A 25,545-nucleotide genomic window follows, 5' to 3' on the forward strand; every position below is an offset into this window, starting at 1 on the left:
TAAGTTTTAAGAAAAGGGGAAATAGTAGACCTACCATCCCTCTTAGCTACATTAAAAAGGGAGCCCGCTGCTTTCCAAAGTTTCCGACGAGCAGTGTTTACTTGCATCTGCCAAGAATTGATTGCATGAAAAGCCAGCCCTAGGTAACAAAAGTTAGTAACTGCACTAAGCTGCTTGTCAACCAAATTTAGTACTGGCACAATTTTCCTACCCGGGCCACACGACACACACCAAAATATGTGACTTCTCAAAATTTGTCTGCAAATCTAGGGTTTTCATAAAAAGAAAAAACGATTCCACCAGATTACGAAGGGCTCTGGGGTGTTTTATCTAACACAGCGTCGTCGGCATATAATAAAGCTGGCACGGCTAAATTGGCGATTGTTGGTACATCCTTAGTCAAACCTAATAAAGAAGCCTTAAAATCGTTAATATATCAAATAAAAAGGAATGGTGCTAACACACCCCTGTTGCCCTACACTGGCCAGGAAAAAGGTATCAGGAAGTTCGCCTGATTGGCCATACGGAACCTTTGTACTCAAATTTTCATGGAGACTGTTAGAAAATTCACCAACGCAATATCTACCCCCAAATTAATTAACATCATCCATAGTTTGGTTCAATTTATGCAGTCAAAAGCAGTGGAAAGATGCATGAAGGCTAGGTACAGTGGACAGCACCTGGCAAGCGTATACTTACTTACTATCAGATTTATATTCAAGCATTGAGCCACTGTACCCAACCTAGGGCGCAAACCATACTGCCACTTGGATAAAATACTGTTATCTAGAGCCCATGTCTGCAAGCGATTAAAGATTACCCTTCCCAATATCTTTGTAGAGCTATTCACCAAAGAGATAGGTCATTAGAATCTAGGTGACCCCATATCGCCTTTTTAAAAAAAATAAGCACAATTGTTGATAAGGACCAGGACTCAGGGATAATGCAGTCTAATTAATTATTGAAAAGATTTGTGAGTAGGGGTCCCCAAAGTTCAGGATTACATTTATAAATATCCATTGGAATACCTTCGGGACTCGGTGGTAAACTGTAATAGGATGGGTTCAGTAGAAGAGATAAAGAGCTGTTTCAATAAATCTCCTCATTTAATATCCCTTTCTAAGTAATAAATACTGGCAAAATGATCAACTCAGTCCCGACCCGTGATATTGCGAATTAATAAGGGGTTCGAAGTGGCATTGCGCAAGGAGGGCCTGTTTACTGTTTCCCAGGAAATCATACAGCACTTTTGTGCTGCAGCCAGTTCTAACACCTCCCGGTCCTTAAAACCTATATATATGTTTCCTTTCTTCAATAGTAGATCTGTGAGACTTCCTAGCCTATTGGATCATCGCTGCTAGGTTACTACCTTGAAAAAAACTAAATCAAATCTTCCAGGTCCATTCGAGCAACTAAATCCCTCAGTTCCAACCCCCTGGCATCCCACAAATCAGTCTCTGTACCAATACATCACATATCCACATCATCAGTTTCACTTCCTATTTTTGCATTAAAATCCCTACAAATTAAAATCCTTGGCAAAGACACATTTTCGATTCCCTGTGGTTCGAAAGCTGCAATAAAATCAAATAATTTGTGGAATAGGCTAAAATAGGACTTCGTAAAATCATTATTATAAAAATTAACCAGATAAAAACAAAAAAAACTTCTAATATCTTTGATCGCCAAATCCTGGAATGCAGGGTTACCCGTATTTATTATAGATACTTTAAGATGGAGATTAAGCTTAACCCAGATAGCGAGACCTGCTTTAGCTCTCCCATTGGGGGTGGGGGGGAGGCAAGGGCCTGGCAAGAATAGAATGAGAAACCATTGCATATTGCAGGTTCTAAGGCCCAGATCTCCTGAAAAGCAATAAAATCATAAAGTTTTATAAAGGCAAGTCAATCCGGTTTAAAGATCCTACTTTGGAGCCCAGCCACATTCCAGCTAATTATTTTCTCTGTGACTCTGCAACTGTGAGATATAGTATTATTAATTAGACTAGTGTTGATTACATTAACCATAATATCCTCGTCAGGAAATGTTTTGTTATTACTTGTTTCCAGAGCAACCATTCCGTTAAATCCAGATAACAATTCACGGGTATTGACACAACAGGACTTATGTGGAGTATAAGTACTGTTGGCCGTGATATCTTGGACAAAGCCTGAACGATCATTGCTCTTTATAAAGCAACATTTCCATTAAATCCGTTGGACGGTTCACAGATATTGGCATAAGAGGGCCTTATCTGAGAATTATTTGCATTGGCCAAAATGTCAAAGACAGAGACTGTTTCATCATTGCTCAGTTGCAGAGCAACTGTTCCTTTGAATCCCAGGGATGGTTTACTGACATTGGGGCAGGGGGTCCTAAACTGGGGACCCATAAGAAGTCAATCCTGATCGTATGCTAATCGATTAGTGCAAGCAATATTAAAATTATCAGTTAATGGGTGCAGCACAGGACCCCGGGGAAATAAGTGTGACTCAAGGTGGAGCGGCTGATAAAAAAAACCTCAAGTGGAGGAGTGCAAATATCGAAATTTACACCCGAATGCTGAGAGTGCCAAGACAGAATTCTCCCCTCGATCATTGGGTATCTAAAATTCACAATGATACAATCCCCTTGAATACTCTTGTGAGAAGGGCCAACCCATGCAACTCGACGTGTCATTAAGATATTTTTATGGTCCTGCACACTGAAATTAAAATTTCTAGCCAACCAATGACACACCTTACTATGAAGCTCAGTAGGGAACTCTTGATAGAAATTTGACACCAGGGGAACAACTGCTAAAACAACAATGTATGGACAACATGCAAGTGGCAAGTTAATCACCGGTAATTGAGGATAACTTGTCACAGACTGTGGGACCCTGGTAGTGTTAGTCAATACTTGAATAGGGACAGCAGAACTTGGAGCACTACTTATTTGAGCTGGAGTGTTCAAGGACTTGTTAGACTGCAGATGCAGTACAGATCTCAGGCAGACATTAGCCTTTGTTGGTACTTGAGTACGGTCACTCACTAAAGGGGGAGGACAACTCTAAGCTGACACGTGATACATCAGCTATATTAACATTCTTACGCAAGGCCAGAGACCCTTCTGGGGGGCCTTTTGTTGCTCCAGGCTCATGGATAATAATTTCCCAACCACTGACTCCAAACTATCCAATCTTTCTCTTAAAGGCTTTCAAAAAGTCAGAATGGAGCCTTGCATAGCTCCCATATGATGTGTAGCACCAAAGCCTAACTTCAGAGTGAAAGAAGGAGAAATTGAGTCTGCCAGTCGCCTGGATGCTTGCTTTAGCTGGTACCAGTAGCCGGTGGATTTTCTGGTGATGAGGTAACTGAGATAACCTTGCTAGACTTAGGAACACCAATTCCACCTGGGCAAGTTCTCTGTGCTGGAGTTTCAGGTCTTGACCTAACCCCCTCTTGTTGTTCATTTATTGCAACTTCTCTGTCTCATAAACCATGATCCAAAAGGGGGTCACTCCCGCCCCCATGACAGACGCATCTCGCTAAATCAATTTCCGTAGAGACTGCGCTCACCGCTCTCACCAAGGAGTCGATTGTGGTGGAATTGCCTCCTAAGTTCACCTTAGTGTTAATGGCTCTCTTTTTGCCCATTTTTAGGGTACATTACCACAGGTTATTTTAAGGTAAAATAAGGTATTGGGATAACCCCCAAACACTGCCGGTTTCCCTTTTCCTTGTGCACTCCTTAGATGAGATATGTTGCAGCATATACTTCAAAAGGAGGTTATTTCCGCAGTCGCATACTTTGTGAAAAACCTAGGGGGGCCCAGATTCGTCCGGCCGTGGAAGGGCGCAGATAGGTTTGCTCTTGGCCCGGGCCATGCCCTGGTGCGCTCCACACTGCGGGACTCCTCACTAGAGTTTATGGCGCTCCGGCACCCGTGAACAGCATCACGCCCTCCTGACCGGGCCGGGAATGCTGGGGGGTGTAGTCTCGCTCTCCCCCCAGCAGCACAAACACAAGTGGCAGGCATGAAGACAAGGGTCTGCGCCGCGGAACGACTCACTGGAGTTTATGGCACTCCGGCTCCCGTGAACGGCGTCGCGGCCTCCGGGCCGGGAATGCTGGGGGGTGTAGTATCACTCTACACCCAGCAGCACGAACACAACATGCGGCAGGCACAAAGGCAAGGGGACATGTTGTCAATTAGCATCCTAGAATCTTTTGTAGCCTCATGTCAAAATGAAAATTGAAATCTCCTAAGATAATTATAGTTAATATTGTATACTAGTTACCAAAAAGTCACTGAGGGCTTCAAGAAATTTCTCTCTAGAGCCAGTTGACCAGTAAATCAAAAAACCATAAAATCTAGTGTTATGGTTTAATTTACAGTTGAATGCCAGAGTTTCAGCACTGTTCACAGCAAGGGGTTCAAATTATTATCAAGGCTGACTCTATAAATTATTGCTAAACCCCGCCCCGTTTTCCCTCTCGATCCGACCTAGAAATAACAAATTATGCAGGGAGAGTGGTCACTATATCTGGGTCTGAAAACGTATCAGCCCAGGTTTCAGATGTCAGGAGTATATGAGTGCAGATAGTCAAATAGTTCATATTTGTGCTCGATTGCTGATCTTGTGTTCAGCAAAATACAACATTTAGTTTAGTAGTCGAAATTGGCTGAGATATAGGAGGGTGGTCACTCCATTATCGAGTGGACTTATCTTATCTTGCACAGAGTCCAAAGAGAAAGCCTAGTGGCAGTTTGCACAGACATAAATGGTATTGACTAAATGGAAGTTAAAATGATTATGTAGAGGAACGTTACCGCTAATGTTGAGTTGGAGAAGCGCCACCCTCGTATATTTAAAAAATTGGTCAGGGGTGCAGGCCACATCTCGGCTGCTGATGGGCTCGCTTTGGGTGCACCTTCAGCGCACCCGCTGCACGAACATGGTCTCTGAGTCATTTTCAAGGCTGGCATGGGGCCTGGCCGGTGTGTAACCAATAGGAGAAGCACGAGTCAACGCATAAGGAGAGAGTGCCTGGGCAAACGAATAATGCAAACTGGGGGTCCAGCAACCCCTAACACCTGATTAAGCCTCCCTGAGCCAGTTATATACCAGTAAAAATAATTGAAGCTAAAATAACAGTGCGAAAAGACAACACATAAAATTAAAATAATCATGCAAAGTCCGTCTCACTCCACACTTCAGGAGCCACATACCTCCTTAAAAAACCCTCTCAGATCTGTCTTCTTTGTTTCCTCTGGTTTAGTTCCTTGGTGTCAGGACACTTTTTGGAATCAGTGCATTTAATAAATACAACATCTAATTAAATTAGCATAGGCTGCACATCGAGAACACAAGCGTCAAGGGACAACCCTGGTGTAGTGTGAGCTCTAGAAATACGATTGGCCTGTTAGAAATCCTCTGTCCCTTGTAATCCCGGTGGACAGGCAATACTCACCAGCATCAGGCGTGAATTGCAGAGGTTCTCCTGGTTCTGTGCTGTTCACATCTGTGCTCTCCTCACAAGACAATGTACCATTCTTGTCCATTTCTCCTACAGGCTGGGTTTGGGGGCTGGTTTCCATGAGCTTCTCCTGTTTTTGAATGAACGATTCCATCCCAGTCAAGGAAACACCATCCTGCACCTGCAAAAGAAAGTCTACATTAAAGGAGGTCTATTGCTCAACTAGGGCAAGAACCCCAACGGAGAGAGGCCTGACGTCTCCTGCACACCGCTGAATAGCTGCAGAAGGTAGTTTCCATCATAAGGCTGCCAGGAGAGGTAGGCTATCAGGAAGGCATACAGGAAAGGTAGCCTCGATCACAAGGCTTTCACAAGACACAGCATTTATGACGAAGGTCCCACTGAAAGTAATATTTGTCGCTCAGTTTGCAGCAGAGGCAGTTTCTAATTTACAAATGCCCTGTGCATAGAAAGGAAGCCCTCCTACGAGTTCATAAGCACAGCTGTACACAGAGTGACAGCCTAATGTACACAATCCCTTCACACAGCGTTACAGAGGCGAAGACCTCCTAGGTGCTGGTGTGCGCAGTGGTACACTAAGTGATACCCTATCTAATATATAGAACCCACTGTCTCTAGCCTCAAACGGTGCGGGGAGGGGGATGGTAGGGGGAGATCAGTGGATGTAGAGGTGAAATGTGATATATTCTGTATTGACCACATATCACAAAGATCTATAACAGCAGGGTGAAATCACAAACCTCCCGCAAATATTCTCTACTGATAAGAGAGGAATCCCAAAATACTGGTGTCTAGCGATACGATTTCGAAAGACTGCATTAGCTGAAAAATAATATGAACTTTTTGTGAAAAACTGAACTAGAACTACCAAGATGCAATGGTTATGGCGCTGTTACATGCAGGCAATGCGTTCCTACCCAGTTTCATTGGAATCACACAGCTCAAAGCGGAGAAGATACAAGATGATACAGAAAGGATCGGCCTCAGAAATCATTTTGTCATAGTAGTTTTGCACAGAGAAATTGGGTGTGATCCAGGCTGTCTTGCTCAGATCATCTACCCACAGTAGTATGTATGTAGTAAAAGCAGTCAGAGTCTCAAAGTCCTTATCCACAAATGAAAAGCGAATGAAGGATTATTGTACAGCTCTTGTTCACGGCAGTGAGGAGAGGGATTGTGGTAGTCTGTCTTACAGAGTTCCAATGCGAATTCAAATACAGTGCAATAAAAAGCAAATGATCATACAAGTCACTCCTTTGTCTGAATGGACAGAGTGACCATTACACAACTCCTATTCACTCTTGCACCATCTCCCAAGCTTTATTCTGCTTTAATCTGGTTGCTTCAGTGTTTTTACTCCACTAGATGTGCCTATATCTCCCTGTTGAATGCTACTGAGTCTGGTTCTCCATTGGACCCGTGCCCCCTTCTATATTGAGTAAGTTGGCCTTGTTTACTAAGTTACGATTTACCCAGATTCTGAATGTTTGCTTAGCGGAAGGTAGGGTGCCATTAGCATGGAAGAGGGTCTTAGTTACACCCTTACTTGTAAAGCCCAATCTTGACCCTTTGTTATGGTCAAATTACAGGCCAATTTCTCTTTTGCCTACCTTGGCTGAAGTGCTGGAAAGCCATGTCAATCAGTAACTCGCATCTTTTGTGGAGCAGAATAGGATCTTGCATTCATGATAATTAGGATTCAGGGCTGGTTACAGCACTGAGTCAACTCTCCTTGGTGTCACGGAATACCTTCAAGGTCAACTGGATTCAGGCAGTTCGGCTGCACTAATTCTGTTAGATCTGAGTGCCATATTCGGCACAGTGAATCATTACATTCTGCTATGTTGCCAGGAAGGAACTAGAGTGCAGGGTACAGCCTTGGCATGGTTAAGATCTTTCCTGTGTAATTGCACCTTTCAGGTGCATTCACATCAAAACAGGTCTAAATCCCATTTGCTAACTTTCGGGGTACCTCAGGGCTCTACCATGAGTTTACTCCTGTTCAGAGAGCTGAGATTGTGGTGTCCCATGGGCTCACACTTTTTTCATATGCAGACAGCACACAAATTGTGGTGTCGCTATCCACCAAGGATAATTTAAATGCACAAGCCAGGCTCTTCTGTCTGGCCCAAGTTTCAGCTTGGATGAATAGTAATTGGCTGAAACTTAATGGGGACCAAACAGAGGTCCTGTTAGTAGGTAACGATCCCCACCTTAGGGGCCCCATATTTGGTCCTCTGCTCTGTGCCCGATTTCACTCCAATGCAGGTGGTTAAAAGTCTGGGAGTTTGGATATCTGATAAACTACCCATGAATCACCAGATAAATAAAGTTGAGGCGACATGCTTTGGTATTCTTAAGTGGCTGAAGAAGATCTTGGCATGTCTACCAGATTCGGCCCAACGAACTGTAGTTTAGGCCTTAGTGATATCCAGATTGGTCTACGGTAATGTCTTGTATCTGGATGTGACTAAATCTTTGCTCGAGCGGCTTCAAATTGTTCAAAATGTGGCAACCTGCATGCTTCTTCCTCCACCTAGGTTTACTTCAACAGCCAGTTTGCTTAATACTATGCACTATCTACCTATTGAGCAGCAGGTCCAAGTTAAGACCTTATGCTACATGCATAAGTGCTTTTCTAATACTGGGCCATTGTATTTAAGACCTTTGGTGTCTGCTTACACTCTAAATCACCCTCTGCGTTCAAGCCACTTGGATTTGGCCCTGATTCCTAGGACCGGGAAGACCCGGCAGTGCGGTCGATTTTTTGTGTATCTTGGCCCTAAATGTGGAGTAACCTGCCACACTTACTGCAAGTTTGTAATTCGCTTACAGTATTTCGGAAGAATCTGAAGACTTGGCTGTTAATATAATGTTTTCAGAAGAACTTGACGAATAAGTTGCTTCCATCTGAATAATACGACATAACAGATTGAGTGCTTTGGTAAGGAGGCCAGTTCTGGGAAACTGGTCAGGGTAGCCCTGCGTTTTAGGAGTCACAATAACATAAAATAACATTAAGCATCCATACCTTCACTTCACAAAATAGACTGAAACTCACCATGCTTTGGCTGGCCCTAAGGCAAGAGGGAGCACAGAAAACACTGAAGAAACATGTACCATAAACTCTTTGCCAGTAGTGCACAAATTTAATAAAACAACCAGTCTTATGATCCATCTAGGTTGTCTGGCAATCTTTCAACATTTTAAGATTACCATCAAAGAACAATGAAATTTGGCAGTGGTGGTCGGGCACCTCATACATACCGAGCTCCCTTCATGGACGCTGTAGAGAACTTTTTCCTGTGCTTCTGCAGCGCTCAGAACTGGGGCAATTTTGCTGGATGGGAAACGAAGTCTGGATCTGGAAAAGAGCAACAGATTATGCCATGCTTTGCGAGTAGTACCAACTGATCTGGTATCACCCTAGAGAATACGAACATTCATATATTCTCACAAAAGGAATTATATATCTAGAGAGAGACACTTTGTGAAAGACAATCGTATTACGGAAATGTTACGTTATATTGAGTGTTTTTATGGTACGCTACAAGTGTTTCAATTGGTTGCCATGGAGTATATGAGGGGCAGGACCAATTGAATTAGATATTAGCCAAACATTACAAGTCCAGTCAGTCAGATAAGTCCATTTGAAAACAGAAACTTCAAAATCTTTTATGAAAATGCATGCCCTAAAATTCAGATGACCGAAATGCAGACCCTAAAATACAAATGGCAAAAATCTTGATCTTACATACATTTCTCCATCCGAAACAGGCAAGCTGTGTATCATTTCTACATCTAATCAAATTCACTCCCCCCATATTTTAGTACTAAGTCAATTCAATATTCTAATACCAGACAAACAAGTGTTTGCAAGTCAGAAAAGAGCTTACATAAGCATTTTCGAAAAGTTTGGTTTTTTATTTTGTGTTTATGGTTTTGTTAGAAATGCTATGAAATCTATGTTTTCACATTATCACACAGCCAACTCTCAAATGCTTAACTGAATAAGCGGGCATTTGAGGGACCTTAGTAATGCCAAATGGTAAATCATTCAACGGTCTGGATCGATTACCAATAAGATAAATTGCTCTCCTGGTTCGTTGTAAACTTTCAGGAGGAAGGGAAAGAGGGACTTAGTGATGATCTGATTGCTCTCCCTCAGCATAGTGGATTTTTTAACCCAATCCATCCTCTAACTACTGTATAAACATGCCTGCAAATGTTTCGTATTACTATTCCCATTATTCTGACACTAACTTGTGTAACTGGATCAGATTTAAACACCCATTTAAAAGCACTATGATTGTGCAGTAAAGTGCAACTTCCATCCCAGGGACAAGGCTCCAGGCGCAGAAAATTGAAAAACCAAACCCATTTCAGGACATTCTACCCGTCCGGAGGGTGTCACCGCAGCAGAGGCAGTTACAGGGGCCACGTGTCTACCTCCTCCTCCTATGGTGAGTGTTCGCCCTTCTTCCTAACTAATAGTGTGGGGGGGGGGGGGGGGGGAGGCGGCTGGCAGTTTTCCTTTACAGGTGGAAGACTATCACGACGGATGAATGGATTCTCCAAACCGTCCAGGGTTTCAAATCGAGTTCTACGGCTTGCCTTGGCAAGCAGCGCGCCCTCGACCATCTCTTTTTCCCTAGCAGAGTGTGATCTCATAGACACAGAGGTCGAGGCCCTCCTCCGAAAAGGGACATCTGCCCTTCTATGCCACAACTCCAACTGCTTTATAAGCAATATGTTCTTGGTCGAAAAACGAATCGGGTCAACGACCCGTAATAAACCTTCAAGAGTTCAACGAGTGACTGGAAGAGATCCATTTTTTGCAGGATGTTTTCCAGCCACATGATTGGATGGTGCGGCTGGATCTGAAGGATGCGTACCTTACTGCTACAATCTTTCTGCTCCACATATGCTTCCTTCAGTTCCTCTAAAGGTGTTCAGCACACAAGTTCATGAAGCTCCCTTTCGGACTATCTTCAGCACCATGGCTCTTTACAAAGATCCTCAAACCAATGGTGGAACTCCTGCATGCGCAGGTGATGAGGATCATATTCTTCCTGGACGACATGCTGATTATGAGCCAATGTCCCAAAAGTTTAGCCATTCAGCTGAAAACGACGGAACTCCTTTTACATGATCTTGGGTTCCTAATCAACAAGAGCAAATCTCTTCTCTCTCTGTCACAATCTGCATAGGTTGCTGAACAGGTAGGGCCTCTTCTCGGCGGACATGTTTGCCTCGCATCTGGAGTATCAGGTGATCCGGTTGTTCAGTTGGAGACCTGACCCCATGACTCTGGCGACAGATGACTTCCTTCAAGATTGGACAAAGGAGAAGAGTTATGTGTTTCCCACATTTTCAATGATTACCAGGGTCTCGGCCCAGGTAAGGAGACAATCAGCAGAAGTGGTATTGGTGACACCTTTCTGGAGGTCGCAAGTTTAGTTCCCAGTTCTGATGGAACTTTCTTGGGGTTCTCCAATCGTTCTCCCCCTGTTTCTGTCGCTTCTTCTCGACCTGAATCACAGGCCTCACTGGTTGGTGACGAACGGTTCTCAACGCCTGCAGGTGTGATGGATTACAAATCCCGGGCCTTTCGAGACAGAGAGATCCTCTTGTCTAAAGCTTGGGCGGACAGCACCATTAAGATGTATAGGTTGACTTGGACTAGATGGATGGGTTGGTGTGTACGAAGAGACTTGGAATCTGTGGTTGCAGATGTAGTTAAGATTCTCAATTTTTTGTCCAACCTCTCCTTAGAGGGTTTGGCTTATCGTTCCATCAATACCTATCACTCTGCCACTTAGGCGGGCCATGTCCCTGTTAGAGAGCATCCCTTTGTGCAAAGATTAGTAGGAGGCATTTGCCTTTCACTGCCGCCTGAGCCTCGATATTCCTTGCTTTGGGACGTTAATCAGGTCCTCAACCTTTTTCTCGTTTGGCACCCTAAAAGATTCAATTTAAGGAAGGAGCTTCCCACCTTGTTGGCTATGTTGTTGTGCTGATAACTTGTCGTAGGGTATCCGATGCTTGGGCCATAGATGTGCCAGGTAGAGTGTTTTCCAGTCTCGGGGTTTCCTTCACGGTAAGCAGACGTACTAAGTCCAATACTCGGTCACCTCCTACCCGGCATTTGTCGATTCCCCTAAAATCTGCGTAGTGCAATGTCTGAAGGCATACGATGAAATGACAGAGGAACTTCGGCCTCCAGGTGAGAGACAGCTCTTGACTGTGCTGAGAAAGCCGCACAGAGTGGTTTCTTCTCCCACGATCGCACAATGGTTGCGCTAGGTTATGCAGGAGGCTGGTACTGATGTATGATAATTGAGGCGCACTCATTGAGAGAGGCCATGGCTTCGAAAGCTTTTTGCCTGGGTGCCCGATTGGAGGATATCATAAATGCATAAATGGAGCGGATTGGTCCAATTATTACACCTTTAAAAGGTTCTATTTCAAACCAGTGGTGGATGTGGCACAATTGGCGATGAGTAAACTTTAAACATGCATAATACTCGCCTCCTGTCTTGACATAGAATGAAAAATTTCCTATCTATCATAAAGGAAGTTTCATTTCTGTTAATGGCACGGAGGTGAGGATTATCCCACCCAGTGCGAAATTCTCAGATACTTCCTCCCCGTTATTGGTTTGTTAATGGGTTATGCTTAAATGTATATATCACTGTCTCTAATGGCATGTTCTGATGTGTTTATATGATGGTTCAGGGTGGTTCTTCCATATGCTGTGTTTTTACTGATTTTTTTTTGCTGATGTTATTAGAAGAATCAGTTCCAATTATCTCCTGATTCTTACCTTTAAAGGAAATGACAGTTCCAAACAGGATTCATGAGCAACAGATGACAGTGTGATTCATGCAAAAAGAGGCAGCATAAACAGTGAAAATGGACTATTTATGGACTGCCTTGATTCTGATTGATTATTGATGTTTCTCTTTTGATAACCAAAAGACACACAATTGAAGGACAAAATGCAGAACATATCAAAACATTCACCCCCAGTCAAGAGATCTGGGTTAAATCCATCATTCTTTTGCTCACCATGCCACCCCAGTTTAGACCTGGCCATATGCAAATCAGTCTTGACCCTGTGCCTCATGGGAAAAGTCCAGCCCGAACTGCCAAGCCAGGTCCTCCCTGGACCGGAAACAAGCATCCTGGGACCGGTTTCGGGGTTTCACCCCTCATCAGCCAGGATAGCTTGATTCCAGTGGCACAGTGAGCCCAGGACCCACGTCTGGGCATACCTGGCGCACTTGGGGCGAGAAAGCAAAAGACACAATTGATAGACGGAATGCAGAACAAATCAAAACATTCACCCCCAGTCAAGAGATCTGGGTTAAATCCATCATTCTTTTGCTCACCATGCCACCCCAGTTTAGACCTGACCATATCCAAATCAGTCTTGACCCTGTGCCTCACTGGAACAGTACGGCCCGAACTGCCAAGCCAGGTCCTCCCTGGACCAGAAACAAGCATCCTTGGACCGGTTTTGTGGTTTCACCCCTCATCAGCCAAGATAGCTTGATTCCAGTGGCACAGTGAGCCCAGGACCCACATCTGGGCATACCTGGCACACTTGGGGTGAGAAAGCAAAAGACACACAATTGATGGACGGAATGCAGAACAAATCAAAACATTCAACCCCAGTCAAGAGATCTGGGTTAAATCCATCATTCTTTTGCTCACCATGCCACCTCAGTTTAGACCTGGCCATATGCAAATCAGACTTGACCCTGTGCCTCATGGGAACAGTCCAGCCCGAACTGCCAAGCCAGGTCCTACCTGGACCGGAAACAAGCATCCTAGGACCGGTTCCGGGGTTTCACCCCTCATCAGTCAGGATAACTTGATTCCAGTGGCACAGTGAGCCCAAGACCCACGTCTGGGCATACGTGGCGCACTTGGGGCGAGAAAGCAAAAGACACAGAATTGATGGACTGAATGCAGAACAAATCAAAACATTCACCCCCAGTCAAGAGATCTGGGTTAAATCCATCATTCTTTTGCTCACCTTACCACCCCAGTCTAGACCTGGCCATAGGCAAATCAATCTTGACCCTGTGCCTCATGGGAACAGTCCAGCCCGAACTGCCAAGCCAGGTCCTCCCTGGACTGGAAACAAGCATCCTAGGACCGGTTTCGGGGTTTCACCCCTCATCAGCCAGGAAAGCTTGATTCCAGTGGCACAGTGAGCCCAGGACCCACGTCTGGGCATACCTGGCACACTTGGGGTGAGAAAGCAAAAGAAACACAATTGATGGACGGAATGCAGAACAAATCAAAACATTCACCCCCAGTCAAGAGATCTGAGTTAAATTCATAATTCCTTTGCTCAGCATACCACCCTAGTTTAGACCTGGCTATATGCAAATCAGTCTTGACCCTGTGCCTCATGGGAACAGTCCAGCCCGAACTGCCAAGCCAGGTCCTCCCTGGATCGGAAACAAGTATCCTAGGACCGGTTTTGGGGTTTCACCCCTCATCAGCCAGGATGGCTTGATTCCATTGTTCTGCATTCTGTCCAACTGTTGTTTTTGCATTTGTCACCCCGAGTGGGACGGGTATGCCCAGACATGGGTCCCGTGCTCTCCATGTTACTGGAATCAAGCTATCCTGGCTGAAGTGGGGTGAAACCCCGAAACCGGTCCTAGGATGCTTGTTTCCAGTCCAGGGAAGATCTGGCTTGGCAGTTCGGGTTGGACTGTTCCCATGAGGCACAGGGTCAAGACTGATTTGCATATGGCTGGGTTCAAACTGGAATGGAATGGTGAGCAAAAAAACGATGGATTTAGGCCCAGATCTCTGTACTGGGGTGAATGTATGACATTGTTCTGCATTCTGTCCATCAACTGTTGTTTTTGCATTTGTCACCCCGAGTGGGACGGGTATGCCCAGACATGGGTCCCGTGCTCTCCATGCCACTGGAATCAAGCTATCCTGGCTGAAGAGGGGTGAAACCCAGAAACCGGTCCTAGGATGCTTGTTTCCAGTCCAGGGAGGACCTTGCTTGGCAGTTCGGGCTGGACTGTTCCCATGAGGCACAAGGTCAAGACTGATTTGCATATGGCTGGGTTCAAACTGGAATGGCATGGTGAGCAAAACACCGATGGATTTAGGCCCAGATCTCTGTACTGGGGTGAATGTATGACATTGTTCTGCATTTTGTCCATCCATCAACTGTTGTTTTTGCATTTGTCACCCCGAGTGGGACGGGTATGCCCAGACATGGGTCCCGTGCTCTCCATGCCACTGGAATCAAGCTATCCTGGCTGAAGAGGGGTGAAACCCAGAAACCGGTCCTAGGATGCTTGTTTCCAGTCCAGGGAGGACCTGGCTTGGCAGTTCGGGCTGGACTGTTCCCATGAGGCACAGGGTCAAGACTGATTTGCATATGGCTGGGTTCAAACTGGAATGGCATGGTGAGCAAAAAAACTATGGATTTAGGCCCAGATCTCTGTACTGGGGTGAATGTATGACATTGTTCTGCATTCTGTCCATCAACTCTTGTTTTTGCACCTCTTCTGATAACCCCCAAGGATTTTGGGAATGTTAGTTTCTTTGTATTAAAAGTGGTGCTTAAACGGCGGCTGTAAATTTTACATGTGAAGCGAAGTAAAAGATTTAGCCATAATCTTCGCCTCAGTGTCCTTAATAAAATTGAAACTTTCCGTCATGCTAGCTAGGGAATTTTTAATTTTATGATTGAACTAAGAAACAATATGTGCATTACTAACTTTGTGCCAGGGAGTTTGGTGGGGTAGAGCGCTCGAACGCATTCCTGAGGAAGCTTATTTTCTTACTTGCATGTCTTCTTGCCATCGATCTGAGGTTTCCCATCAGTCTCAGCCTCGCTCAGCTCCTCCGTGGGACTCTGTGGCTCTGAGCGGGGGAATGCCGTTTTCAGGGTGTCCACAATGGCATTCACCATCATCTGCAGAGATCGCGACAGGTGGGGATCATTTTACAAAGCAAGGCAAGATTAAGACTTCCATCTTACTGACAGTAAGATTAAACACAAACTTTTTTGATTGTTGTTTGTGATTGATGGTTGTGGCTGATTACTTCAGTTAAACCAAAAGAGGACAGACCAGGGGCAGATAAAGGTCCAGCATACAGGCCCCAATAAAGACTAAATGTAAAGAGGGTATGCAGTTCCTATCGAAAGGGGAATTTGAAGGCTGCCAAGGAGGCAGATCAAGAGATCTGCTCCCTTGGGAGCAAGGGCCCTCACACACCACAAGGGGTGAAATCGGGCAGCTCCTCGTTGGGCCAGCGCTGCACTGCCCAACAGGCTCCACAGAAGGGCTCTTTGCCGGAGTTCTTTAATTTTGGCCAACGTGAAGAGTGAGGTGTGTGCGAAAGGTGAGTAAATTAGTCAAAAAAACTTCAGTAAAAATACCTAACAGAACCCAAAATACTATATAATGACTGGGTTCTTTTGTTATAGTTAAAAACATATGGTCTGGCTAGAGATGGATATGATGATCCAATCCAGCACAAAGTGATATTTTAAAAGAAGATCAACATGTTTCATGCCCTATTACTGTCATAAAGATCATGGCATTTCATCAGGCCAGGTGTCCTAATCTACTTGAGTAAGGGTCGGAAAAAAATACACGTGATTAGTACCGTACCTTTGATAGATCACACTAGTATGAAGTATACCTTCAATAGAGAATACAAGTCCGGGGGGTGAGGGGCAATCATATTGGCAGAAAGGGCACTCACTGGCATACCAAAAGGTTGATTGTCGGCGAGCACATCTTGCAGCCGACCTACCCCTCATCCTGCCAAATCTATCAAGGGCATGGTACTAATCATATGTATTGTTTTCTGACCTTTACTTGAGTTGATTAGGATACCGGTCCAGATGAAATGCCATGATCTTTATGACAGTAATAGGGCATGAAACATGTTGACCTTCTTTTAAAATATAACTTTGTGCTAGATTGGTACATCATATCCATTTCTAGCCAGATCATATGTTTTAGCTGTAACAAAAGAACCTACTCATTAAATAGTATTTTGGGTTCTCTTAATTTATTTTTACCAAACTTTTCACCTTTCACACACCCCTACACGCCTCACTCTTCATGTCGTTTAAAACAAAAGAACTCTGACAAAAAGCCTCTCTGCGGGGCCTGGTGGCCATTGCAGCGACAGCCCAAAGAGGAGCTGTATGATGACGAAAAAAGACACACCCTTGGGGTGTATGAGGGCCCTTGATCCCTGCGGGAGCAGATCTCTTGATCTGCCTATTAGGCAGCCTCCTACCTCCCCTTGCTATAGGAACTGTATACCATCTTTACATATAGGCTGATCACTTAAACCACTTTCTGTTTTTCATTTTGATGGTTTGGCCATTGTTCTTAATTGTCTTCAAATTTCTGCAATCCTAAGGAATCTCCTCTGCTATGTTTAATTCTTTAATGTGTACTGGGTATTAACTAGAACGTGACTCTCTTGATGCACCATGGTTGGTTTTACATATTAAGACATGTCTGAGCTTAATCTAGTCCTCACCAAATCCCAATTCTAGAAAAGTCTAAGCCCATGTAACAAATAATGCAAGTATATTTCACTCTGTTATTATTGTAATAGACAAAACAAAATAGAGCGAACATGCAATAGTAGTGTTGCATGAAAAAGTGCACCGTGATTCAATAAAGTTCGAAACCGCCTATGGTAGCAATAGCTTAATGCAAACATTTCCTGTAAGTTTAGCAATCTCCTACCTCAGGTGGGAGGCATTCTATGTCAGGACCTGAGGATTTAAATTATGCATCGTTTTCTTAACTTTATTGCATAACAGTGTTACAATATTCCTAAGTTGAACAATATAACCAAAATTAAAGGATCACATGTCCCATGAGTCCTTGTAATCATAAATGAACAATGTCCACTAATAAGAACTTCCATATTCCATATAAGACCATCCACAATATAAAAGTACTTCCTCTTTCTTTGCTGCTCAGCAGCCAGATATGTGCTTTTCAGTGTAGCTTGTTTTGTACAGTTGGTGGCACATGATGGTTTAAAACCTGGCATTTGTTGTGTGGAATAAGGTTCTGTGCAAGGCCCTCACCACTCATTGGCATATTTAACTTACCTGTAACTCCCTATTATATATTGTACAAAGGGTACCTAAGGCTGGTAAGTTAAATGTGACTAGTTGACTGCAGCACCCATTGTGCCATTTGAGAGACTACAGATAGCATTTAAAAAAAAAATGCTGGTCCCTTGGAGGACGTGCTAGAGAACAGAGGTCCTGGGAATATCCCTAGAGCGGATGAAGGATTCTCTCAACTAGCAGACCATTATGGGGATGTGTCAGGTGATCTAGACCAGGATGACTCAAGCGAGGAGCCGGGTCAGAGTAGACCTTGGAGGCCAAAAGGAGGCCTAAATGTTCCAGGACAAATGAGGTATTAGATCCCCACGTAATTAAGGAACTGCATGGCATGTTAGATCCGGAGGAAATCTACCATCAGGAGTCAGTGAAAATGGTCTCAGCGGCAAAAGTGGCCCAATAAGTGGGCACCAAATTGAGGAAGACTTTAAACAAAAAAGTGGAGGACCATTTTTAAAGATTAATGCCTCAAGCCATCACATGGATGGTAAAGTGGTACTGACTCCACAGACAGATGGGACAATAGCTATATTTGTCACCAAATGCCCTAAGGACCCCCAAAAGGGTATTGATCAGGCGCGCAACACCCATTGGACTCACAGGGCTTCAGCCCCCCCCGTCGCGTGTGGCAGCCCGGGATGAGACACCTTCCCGGGCAAAAAAAGCAGCCGCACCCGAGCACTTCACAGGTCTTTAAAAGACCATTTGCATGTTAATGAGGCCTTGCTGTTGTTTCACCCCTTCTAAGCGCCCCTGCAGCTCCACTCTGCATATTGCTCACCCCTTCTAAGTGCCCCTGCACCTCCACTCTGCCTATTGCTTAAAGTTCAGCCCCCCCCGAAATTTTTGCTCAGCCCCCCCCGAAATTTTTGCTCAGCCCCCCCCGAAATTTGGCTCTAGTTGCGCCTCTGGTATTGATCATTCCTTGGAGGCATGCCTGGATGCCCTCTTGGGCATAGTGGGGCCTCTGACAAAGATTTTAGTATAGCCGAAAAGGACACAGGGACTAACAACCACATTTTGCACATGTGAGCAAGGAGCAATATGCTTCCTAGGGAATGCAAACTGCAACATATTTACATAGAGATGATGCTACCTCTTGATTAAGATAGATCCCAAACTGGGAGAGGTATCTACCACAGAGGCAGAAACGGTAGCGGATGGAAGTCTGTTTGGAGATCCTCTTTCTCAAAGAACTCAGTAAAATAATCGTAACCACCTTCTCATCCCTGGATAAGGCACAACAATCTGTGGTCTTAATCTGCCTCCACAACAACCAACGCACAGCCTGCATTTCATGTTTGGCATGGATTCAGATAACAATTACGATATGTGATGAGATTGGCCAACCTAATCACAAGGAGAACTGATATGATGCCCTGCAAGAGGCTAGTGGCCTTGACACTCCACTGAGTCCAGTCTCCTCTCACCCACAGCACTGCCACAGAGGAGAGTGCTTCTTACGCAATGGTTATGCTCAGGGAGGCTGAAGTCCTTGACCTCCAACTCATAACCTCGGAGGTCAAGATCAAATTACATACAGAGAATCTTCAGCCGCGGCAGATATCTAATGAGTCCCTCATTTAAGGATCCCTTATGGACACTCTGTTGGGGCAAGGGCCAAATCTTGCTATGCACCCCACTCCCACAGTTAACTGCCAAATTGCATGACACTACCTCCCTGCCACAGAGATGCATTTTTATCTCAGCAACCATCACCAGAAAGCATGGTGACCCTTAAGGGGGAGGCATTGAGCTTTACAAGATCCCTGATTGATTGATTTATTGATTGATTTATGGTGGTGCATTCTACTAGCAAGACTAATTCCTACACATTCCTCAATAATAAGGAATCGAAATGGATGGAGATGCTTAGAAAGAGGGGTTTCTCATCCACCAGATTGGTGCTCAGGTTAGAGATTTTGGGACTCAGTGGCTCACGTCCTCCCAGGAATCCTTGCCCAGGCCATACAGGACGGTCTTGATGCAGCCAAGTTTGCAATTCGTTGTGGCTTGGAAACCATTGATTCCGTAGGGTGGGCCATTGGCACCAATGTCACTATTCCCTGCCATGCTTGGGTGCAGTTCACCGGCTTTTTATGTGAAGCTCAGGCATAACTCATGGACCTGCCGTTCAACGAGACTTACCTGTTCGGTGACAAGGCAGAGTCCGCTCTCGAATGATTCAAGGAGAGCAAGTCTACTGCACACTCGCTGGACTTCTCTGTCCCACCTCGCCAGCCGTATCAGCCCTACAGTTCCCTTCATGGCTTCGGCAGAGGTACCCATACCATCAGCCAATCGAACCCCAGCATAGCACCCAGCGGTTTTGAGGCTGTGGTGGCAACTGCCCCAGCGGTCAAGGTCAACAGGCCACTCAACTACTGCGTCCTCTGAAGCCTCACCTGCCAAACCCCTATAGCATGCCCTTAGAAAGTAGGAGGAAGGATCCAAAAATTCTAGCAGGGTTGGCAGGCCATAACATCAGACACATGGGCCCTGCATATTGTGTCGAAGGGCTACGCCCTATCTTTCCTTTCTACACCATTGCCCCTTTCACCATTACCCCAGCGACTGATGGAGGAAATGTTTTTCCGTTTTGTGGCAGCAAGTGTTAGTTCTTTTTGCCAAATGAGCTAATGTGCTTGTGCCAGAAGAATGGTGTGGTGGTTATTCCCACTACTTTATGGTGCCAAAGGAGGTTGGAGGCCTTCATCCAATTTCACAACTGCGCCCTCTCAACACCTTTCTCAAGAATAAAAAATTAAAATGCTCACACTGGCCCAGATCTTGTCTGCTCTCGACATTGGAGACTGGGTGGTGGCGTTGGATCTCCAGGACACCCATTGCCGCAGGCCTGCCTTGCAGGCCAATCGGCGCTACCTGTGGTTCATGGTGGGGTAGGAGCATTTTCAGCTTGCTGTGCTCCCCTTGGTCTCATCAGTGTCCCTTGGGGATTCACAAAAGTAATGGCGATGGTAGCAGCACAGCTGCAGAGGTCAGGGTGCCAGTCTTTCCTTATCTCAACGACTGGCTGTTGAAGGCAGGCTCACCCCAGGCACCTGTCAACTACCTCCTGACTATGGAGAACATCCAGTTATCTTTGGGGTTCACTACCAACATGCAGAAGTCACAACTGACTAATTACAGACCCATCCCTTCATCATGCCTTTCCCTCAGGAAAGTAAGTTCATTACATTCAGGCTATGATCCCGATCGTTCAGCCTCGGTCCTGGATTTCAGTGAGGTCGACTGAGGCTGAGAGGACTGATGGCCTCCTGCATGTTGATGGTTGTTGGTCACTTTAGCTAGTAAAACATCTTTAAAGGGGGCATTGCTGCGTGGTGATGTATACATTAAAGAGGAAGGAATACGTTATAGTTGGAGTGAGCTGACCTCTTTACATCAACGATTCACAACTATCCATGGCGAGGTTTTACATTTTTTTTACTTGTAGTGCTTTTTTATGAATGACAGCCAGGTCTCTTACAATTTTGTCAACATGGTTTTTGTTCATGAAAATCAGGCGGGATGGCATGATGGCATGCGGGTGCAGAATCTTCGATGAACTATATTTCTGTAAGGTGAGGTCTGGTGTTGTTTTTGAGGGTAAGTCATACTAAATCGATTTTTGTTCATGAGCAGGCATTTTAGTTGCTTTGTTGATTTCTTACCAGTGTTTTCCTGTGGAACAGCCAGGCCTGCTACAGTGAAAACACCATTTGAATGTTTCACTGTAAAGACATAGTTAACATTACCATCCTACTTTTAAATACCATGCACCTTGCCTTATGGGCAATAAGGCCTACATAGGGGTGACTTATAAATATTTTAAAGAAAGGTTTTGACGTGTCAAAAGGAGCCATTTTAACAAGTCGAATTTGCAGTTTAAAACTGCAACAACCAGGCTACAAATAGTAGGTGTGCAGTAATGTTTATGCTGCGACTGCAGAGGATGGCAAAATGGGTGCTGCAGTCCACTAGTGACATTTAAGTTCCAGCATTGGGTACCCTTTGTACCATATACTAGGGACATACAGGTAAGTTAAATATGCCAATCAGGTATATACCAATTTTATTGTGTTTAAATGGCAAGCACAGGGACTTTACCACTGGTTAGCAGGGGTAAAGGTCGGCAAGTTCTACAGCCAGCAAAAACAGTCAAGTTACTTACTTTCAGAATATTCCCCAGACTTCTGACTGGATCTGGAATGTTTTTGTCAGAACCTCTGCGGGCCAGTGGTGGTGTGGTGCCGTACAGCTTCGTAATTATGACGTTCCGCTCCGAAAATGATGTACAGAGCCTATAAAGGTGCCACTCTTGCCCGTCCACATCAGTTGCTTTCGAGACTTTACACCACCCCCGAACCAGGGCCCCAACCGAAAACTGGTGATACCAGTGTGCAGATTCCTAGACTTGGAATCTTATTAATGGGCAGAGGCCAAGCACAGACCTGGAAGGATGAGAAGGTCGGTGACAAATCTGCGGCTAAAGTCTCTACCAGAAAAAGTGTTGCAGAAGGTAAGTAACATGTGCTTCTGATAGAGACTTCTAGCCACAGATTCCTCACATTTTTAAGGTGAACCTGTGGATGAGCTCAAACCAGTAAGTCGTGCAGTATAGAGTGGGCAAAATGCCCCCTCTCAGCAAACCTGACTATGTAGACAATAGCGCTTCGTCAATGTATAGAAGGACGCCTATGTAACTGCTTGGCATTTGTATAGGGCAAGTACTGGTCATGTTAATGTAGTGGTAGCAGCTTTGGCCCAGGTAGAATGAGCACACAGTCCTTCCGGAGACTGCTTTTTAGCAGATTATAATGCTGAGCACGAGATGGTTCTGTTTTGCATTGTCCTGCCTTTCTTGGCTCCAGAGACCCCCACAAAGAACTGATCGTCCACCTGGTGGTCTTTGTGGTATAATCTATGCAAAAGCTCACTGCTCTTTGTGGTCCAAGTCATTGAGTCTCTCCTCCGTGGTATAGAGCACCGGTAAGGTGATGTTTTGACTGACGTGGGACAGTGTCAAAACTTTAGGCAAGAAAGATGCCCTCGTCCACAAAACCAGCTTGTCTGGGAAGAAGGTGGTGTATGGCTGGTTGACACAGAGAGCTTAAAGCTCACCCCCTTGCCGAGGTGATGTTATGTCGACAAGGAAAACTGTTTTGCGAGTTTGGAGCCGCAGCTGTAAAGCGGCTCAAATGAAGTGCAGTGCTTATCAGAACTGTGAAAAACAAGTTAAGGTCCCACTGTGGCATGACAAAGGGAGAGAAGGGAAACAAATGCTGATTCGGCTACCCCAAAGAAGCCAAAAGATGGGTGTTAACTGTCCTCAGAGCATGGTCTTGCCGGGCTATAGACAAATTAACAAACCGTCATATAATTTTGCCTGAAGGTGTATCAGCAGAGTACCATACCAAGCCACAAATTTGTCCCAAAGGCAGATGTATACCGTTTATGTTGAGGGACATCTGTCTGTCAAGATGACATCAACCACTTTCAGAATAAAGTCTAGGGTGTTCTGCAGTTTCTGCTTAATCTCCTAGCATCAAGGTGGAGATTGCGAAGGCCCGGGTGCTGAACCCAGACTTGCTGCTGCAACAGTAGATCTTCCTGGAGTAGCAGCCTGAACAAAGGACAGATGCTCATGTCCAGGAGTTCAGAATACCATACCCTCTGTGCCCAGTCCGGGGTAACTAGGATGACTTGGTCTGGCTGGTACTGATATTCATGAAAACTCAGGGCAGGAATGATATCAGTGGAAAGGCATACAGGAGTCCATAGTTTCTCTCAAGGCAGAACGAGTCTCCGAGCAAGAGACGCCTTGGAAACTTCAACGCGCAGAAGTGCTGATATTGCGCGTTCCTGGCGATGGCAAACCGATCGAGCCAAGGTTCTCCCCATTCGCGGACAAGACCTCACACCATTTCCGGTTGTAACTGCCACTCATGATCCGCCAGACGCCAACAGCTGAACTTGTCTACCCAGGCATTCAATGATCCTGACAGGTGGCTCACCACCAGGAAGATTCCTTAGTGGTCCAGCCATTTCCAGAAGAAACAAAGCCTCCTGGCACCGGTCTGTGACTCCACAACATCTGTTTGTTGCAGCACCATACCACACGGCGGTGGTATTGTCCATGAGCAACTTTACCAGCCTCCCTTTGATCGATGGGAGGAAAGCTTTCAACCTCAAGCCAATGGCCCACAGCTCCAGAACATGACATGGAGCCAGGACTTCGCCGGAGATCGGAGACGTTTGATGTCCACTTCTCCGGATGGCCAACCCAACCCACAGGTGCACAGGTCACCACTTTGAGCACTGGGTGCAGAAGGGAGAGGGGTCTGCTGCTGACCAAACACAGTCCCTTAACTACCACTGCCTATCTTTTGCAATCTCTTCCAAAATCTGAATGTTGTCAGAGAGGTCCCTTTCATGTTGGGCACAGTGAGGCTCCAGAATCCACTGCAGCCCCTCAGCCAACCTCATAAGCCACTTGGCTGCCCAAGCCTATACATTCTAGGAGACCTTAACATATGGTTTGACAAGAAGAATCTAACCACAGCCACAGTTATCACAACCAACCTTGAAGAATTCAACCTCTAGCAAATCGTTTCTGACCCTACCCACTGCGCAGGACAAACTTCAGATTTGATATTTACACCCTTAGGACAAGGGATAGTTAAAGACAACTCCCCTGTAAGCTCCCCCACAACATCATCACTTCTCAAGAGCAACACACGTGTCAATGACAACACTTCAAAGACATCAAAAACCAACAACAACAAATGCTTGCGCAGACAATGGGAAAACTAGACATCCACCAACTCAACACCCACCTTGAAAGAACCACAGTAAATATGCGACTGGAACGCAGCCGGCTCATGGAACGCAGCCGGCTTAAGCAATAATAATAATAAGCTTTTACTATTGAAAGAACAAGATGCCGATGTAATCTGTCTACAAGAGGCCTGGATCTCTAAGAACTGGTCTACCGAAGATTACATAGTGCTGAGCCGGTAAGCGCTTTCTGGGAAAAGAGGTCACACCAAAGGAGGTATAGCCATATTACTAAGTACGAGGTCATACAAGGAAATCTCCCATCCTTCCAACCTAATGCAGGCGATCAAATTAGATCATATGGATGACCAAGTTTCCTTGGACTCCATGTTACTTATAAATGTATACCTGCCACCCGATGCCTCTTATTCCTATCTTTTAAAAGATCTATTCCTTTTTATTTCTACCACCTTGGATAATGAAGATTGTAGGTCGGTATTATTGGTGGGAGATTTAAACTCTAAAGTCTCATCCCATAGTATAAGGATATTCTCTAACACTGAAAAAAATGAAGCCCTCAAGATCCCGATAGCTCAATTTCCGGAAAAAAGCAGGACAGATAAAAAAGGAGTTACACTACTTGAAGGTTTGCGAATCCTAGATCTCTTACTTATTAATGGAAAGCTAGATAATGATATCCCAGCTAACTACACTCATAAGGCGCCAACTGGAAGATCCATCATAGATTATCTGATTGTTTCTGCTAATTTCTTTTATAAATTTATATATATGGAAGTTCTTGGAAACGTTTTTAGTGATCATATGTTGATCTGTTTTAAATTTGATTTTACCTGTGCCAGGGTAGGCCCCTGGAATTTTAAAGGTGACACAGTAGAGTTTAATGTAACAAATGGCAGAATTCATTGAATACTAAAGCCACCGCTAGATTAAAAATACATTTATTAACCCTAATAAGTGATCATCAGCGCTCAATAACGGTCGAGGGTGATCTCTCACAATCTGATCTACTTGCCTCCTTCTCTGTCAATGTAGGTCTCCTGGCTAAATCAATTCATGCTCCTGTCAAACAGAGCCCACATTTTAACCCACTGCTCACC

General features: G+C 44.9%; 1 protein-coding gene across 1 annotated transcript in view; it reads right to left on the reverse strand.

The window, feature by feature from the left end:
* The window catches only part of SNX19 (sorting nexin 19), a 183,826-nt gene that overhangs the window by 118,990 nt on the left and 39,291 nt on the right, over nucleotides 1-25,545 (reverse strand). The window contains exons 5-7 of the mRNA XM_085647225.1: nucleotides 15,318-15,448; nucleotides 8,752-8,848; nucleotides 5,458-5,644 (exon numbers count right to left, since the gene is read on the reverse strand). Of these exons, the coding sequence (XP_085503351.1) occupies nucleotides 5,458-5,644; nucleotides 8,752-8,848; nucleotides 15,318-15,448 (415 nt within the window). The remainder of the gene's footprint in view (nucleotides 1-5,457; nucleotides 5,645-8,751; nucleotides 8,849-15,317; nucleotides 15,449-25,545) is intronic.

The sequence above is a fragment of the Triturus cristatus genome, chromosome 3_2, assembly GCF_964204655.1.
Source record: "Triturus cristatus chromosome 3_2, aTriCri1.1, whole genome shotgun sequence".
NCBI lineage: Eukaryota > Metazoa > Chordata > Amphibia > Caudata > Salamandridae > Triturus > Triturus cristatus.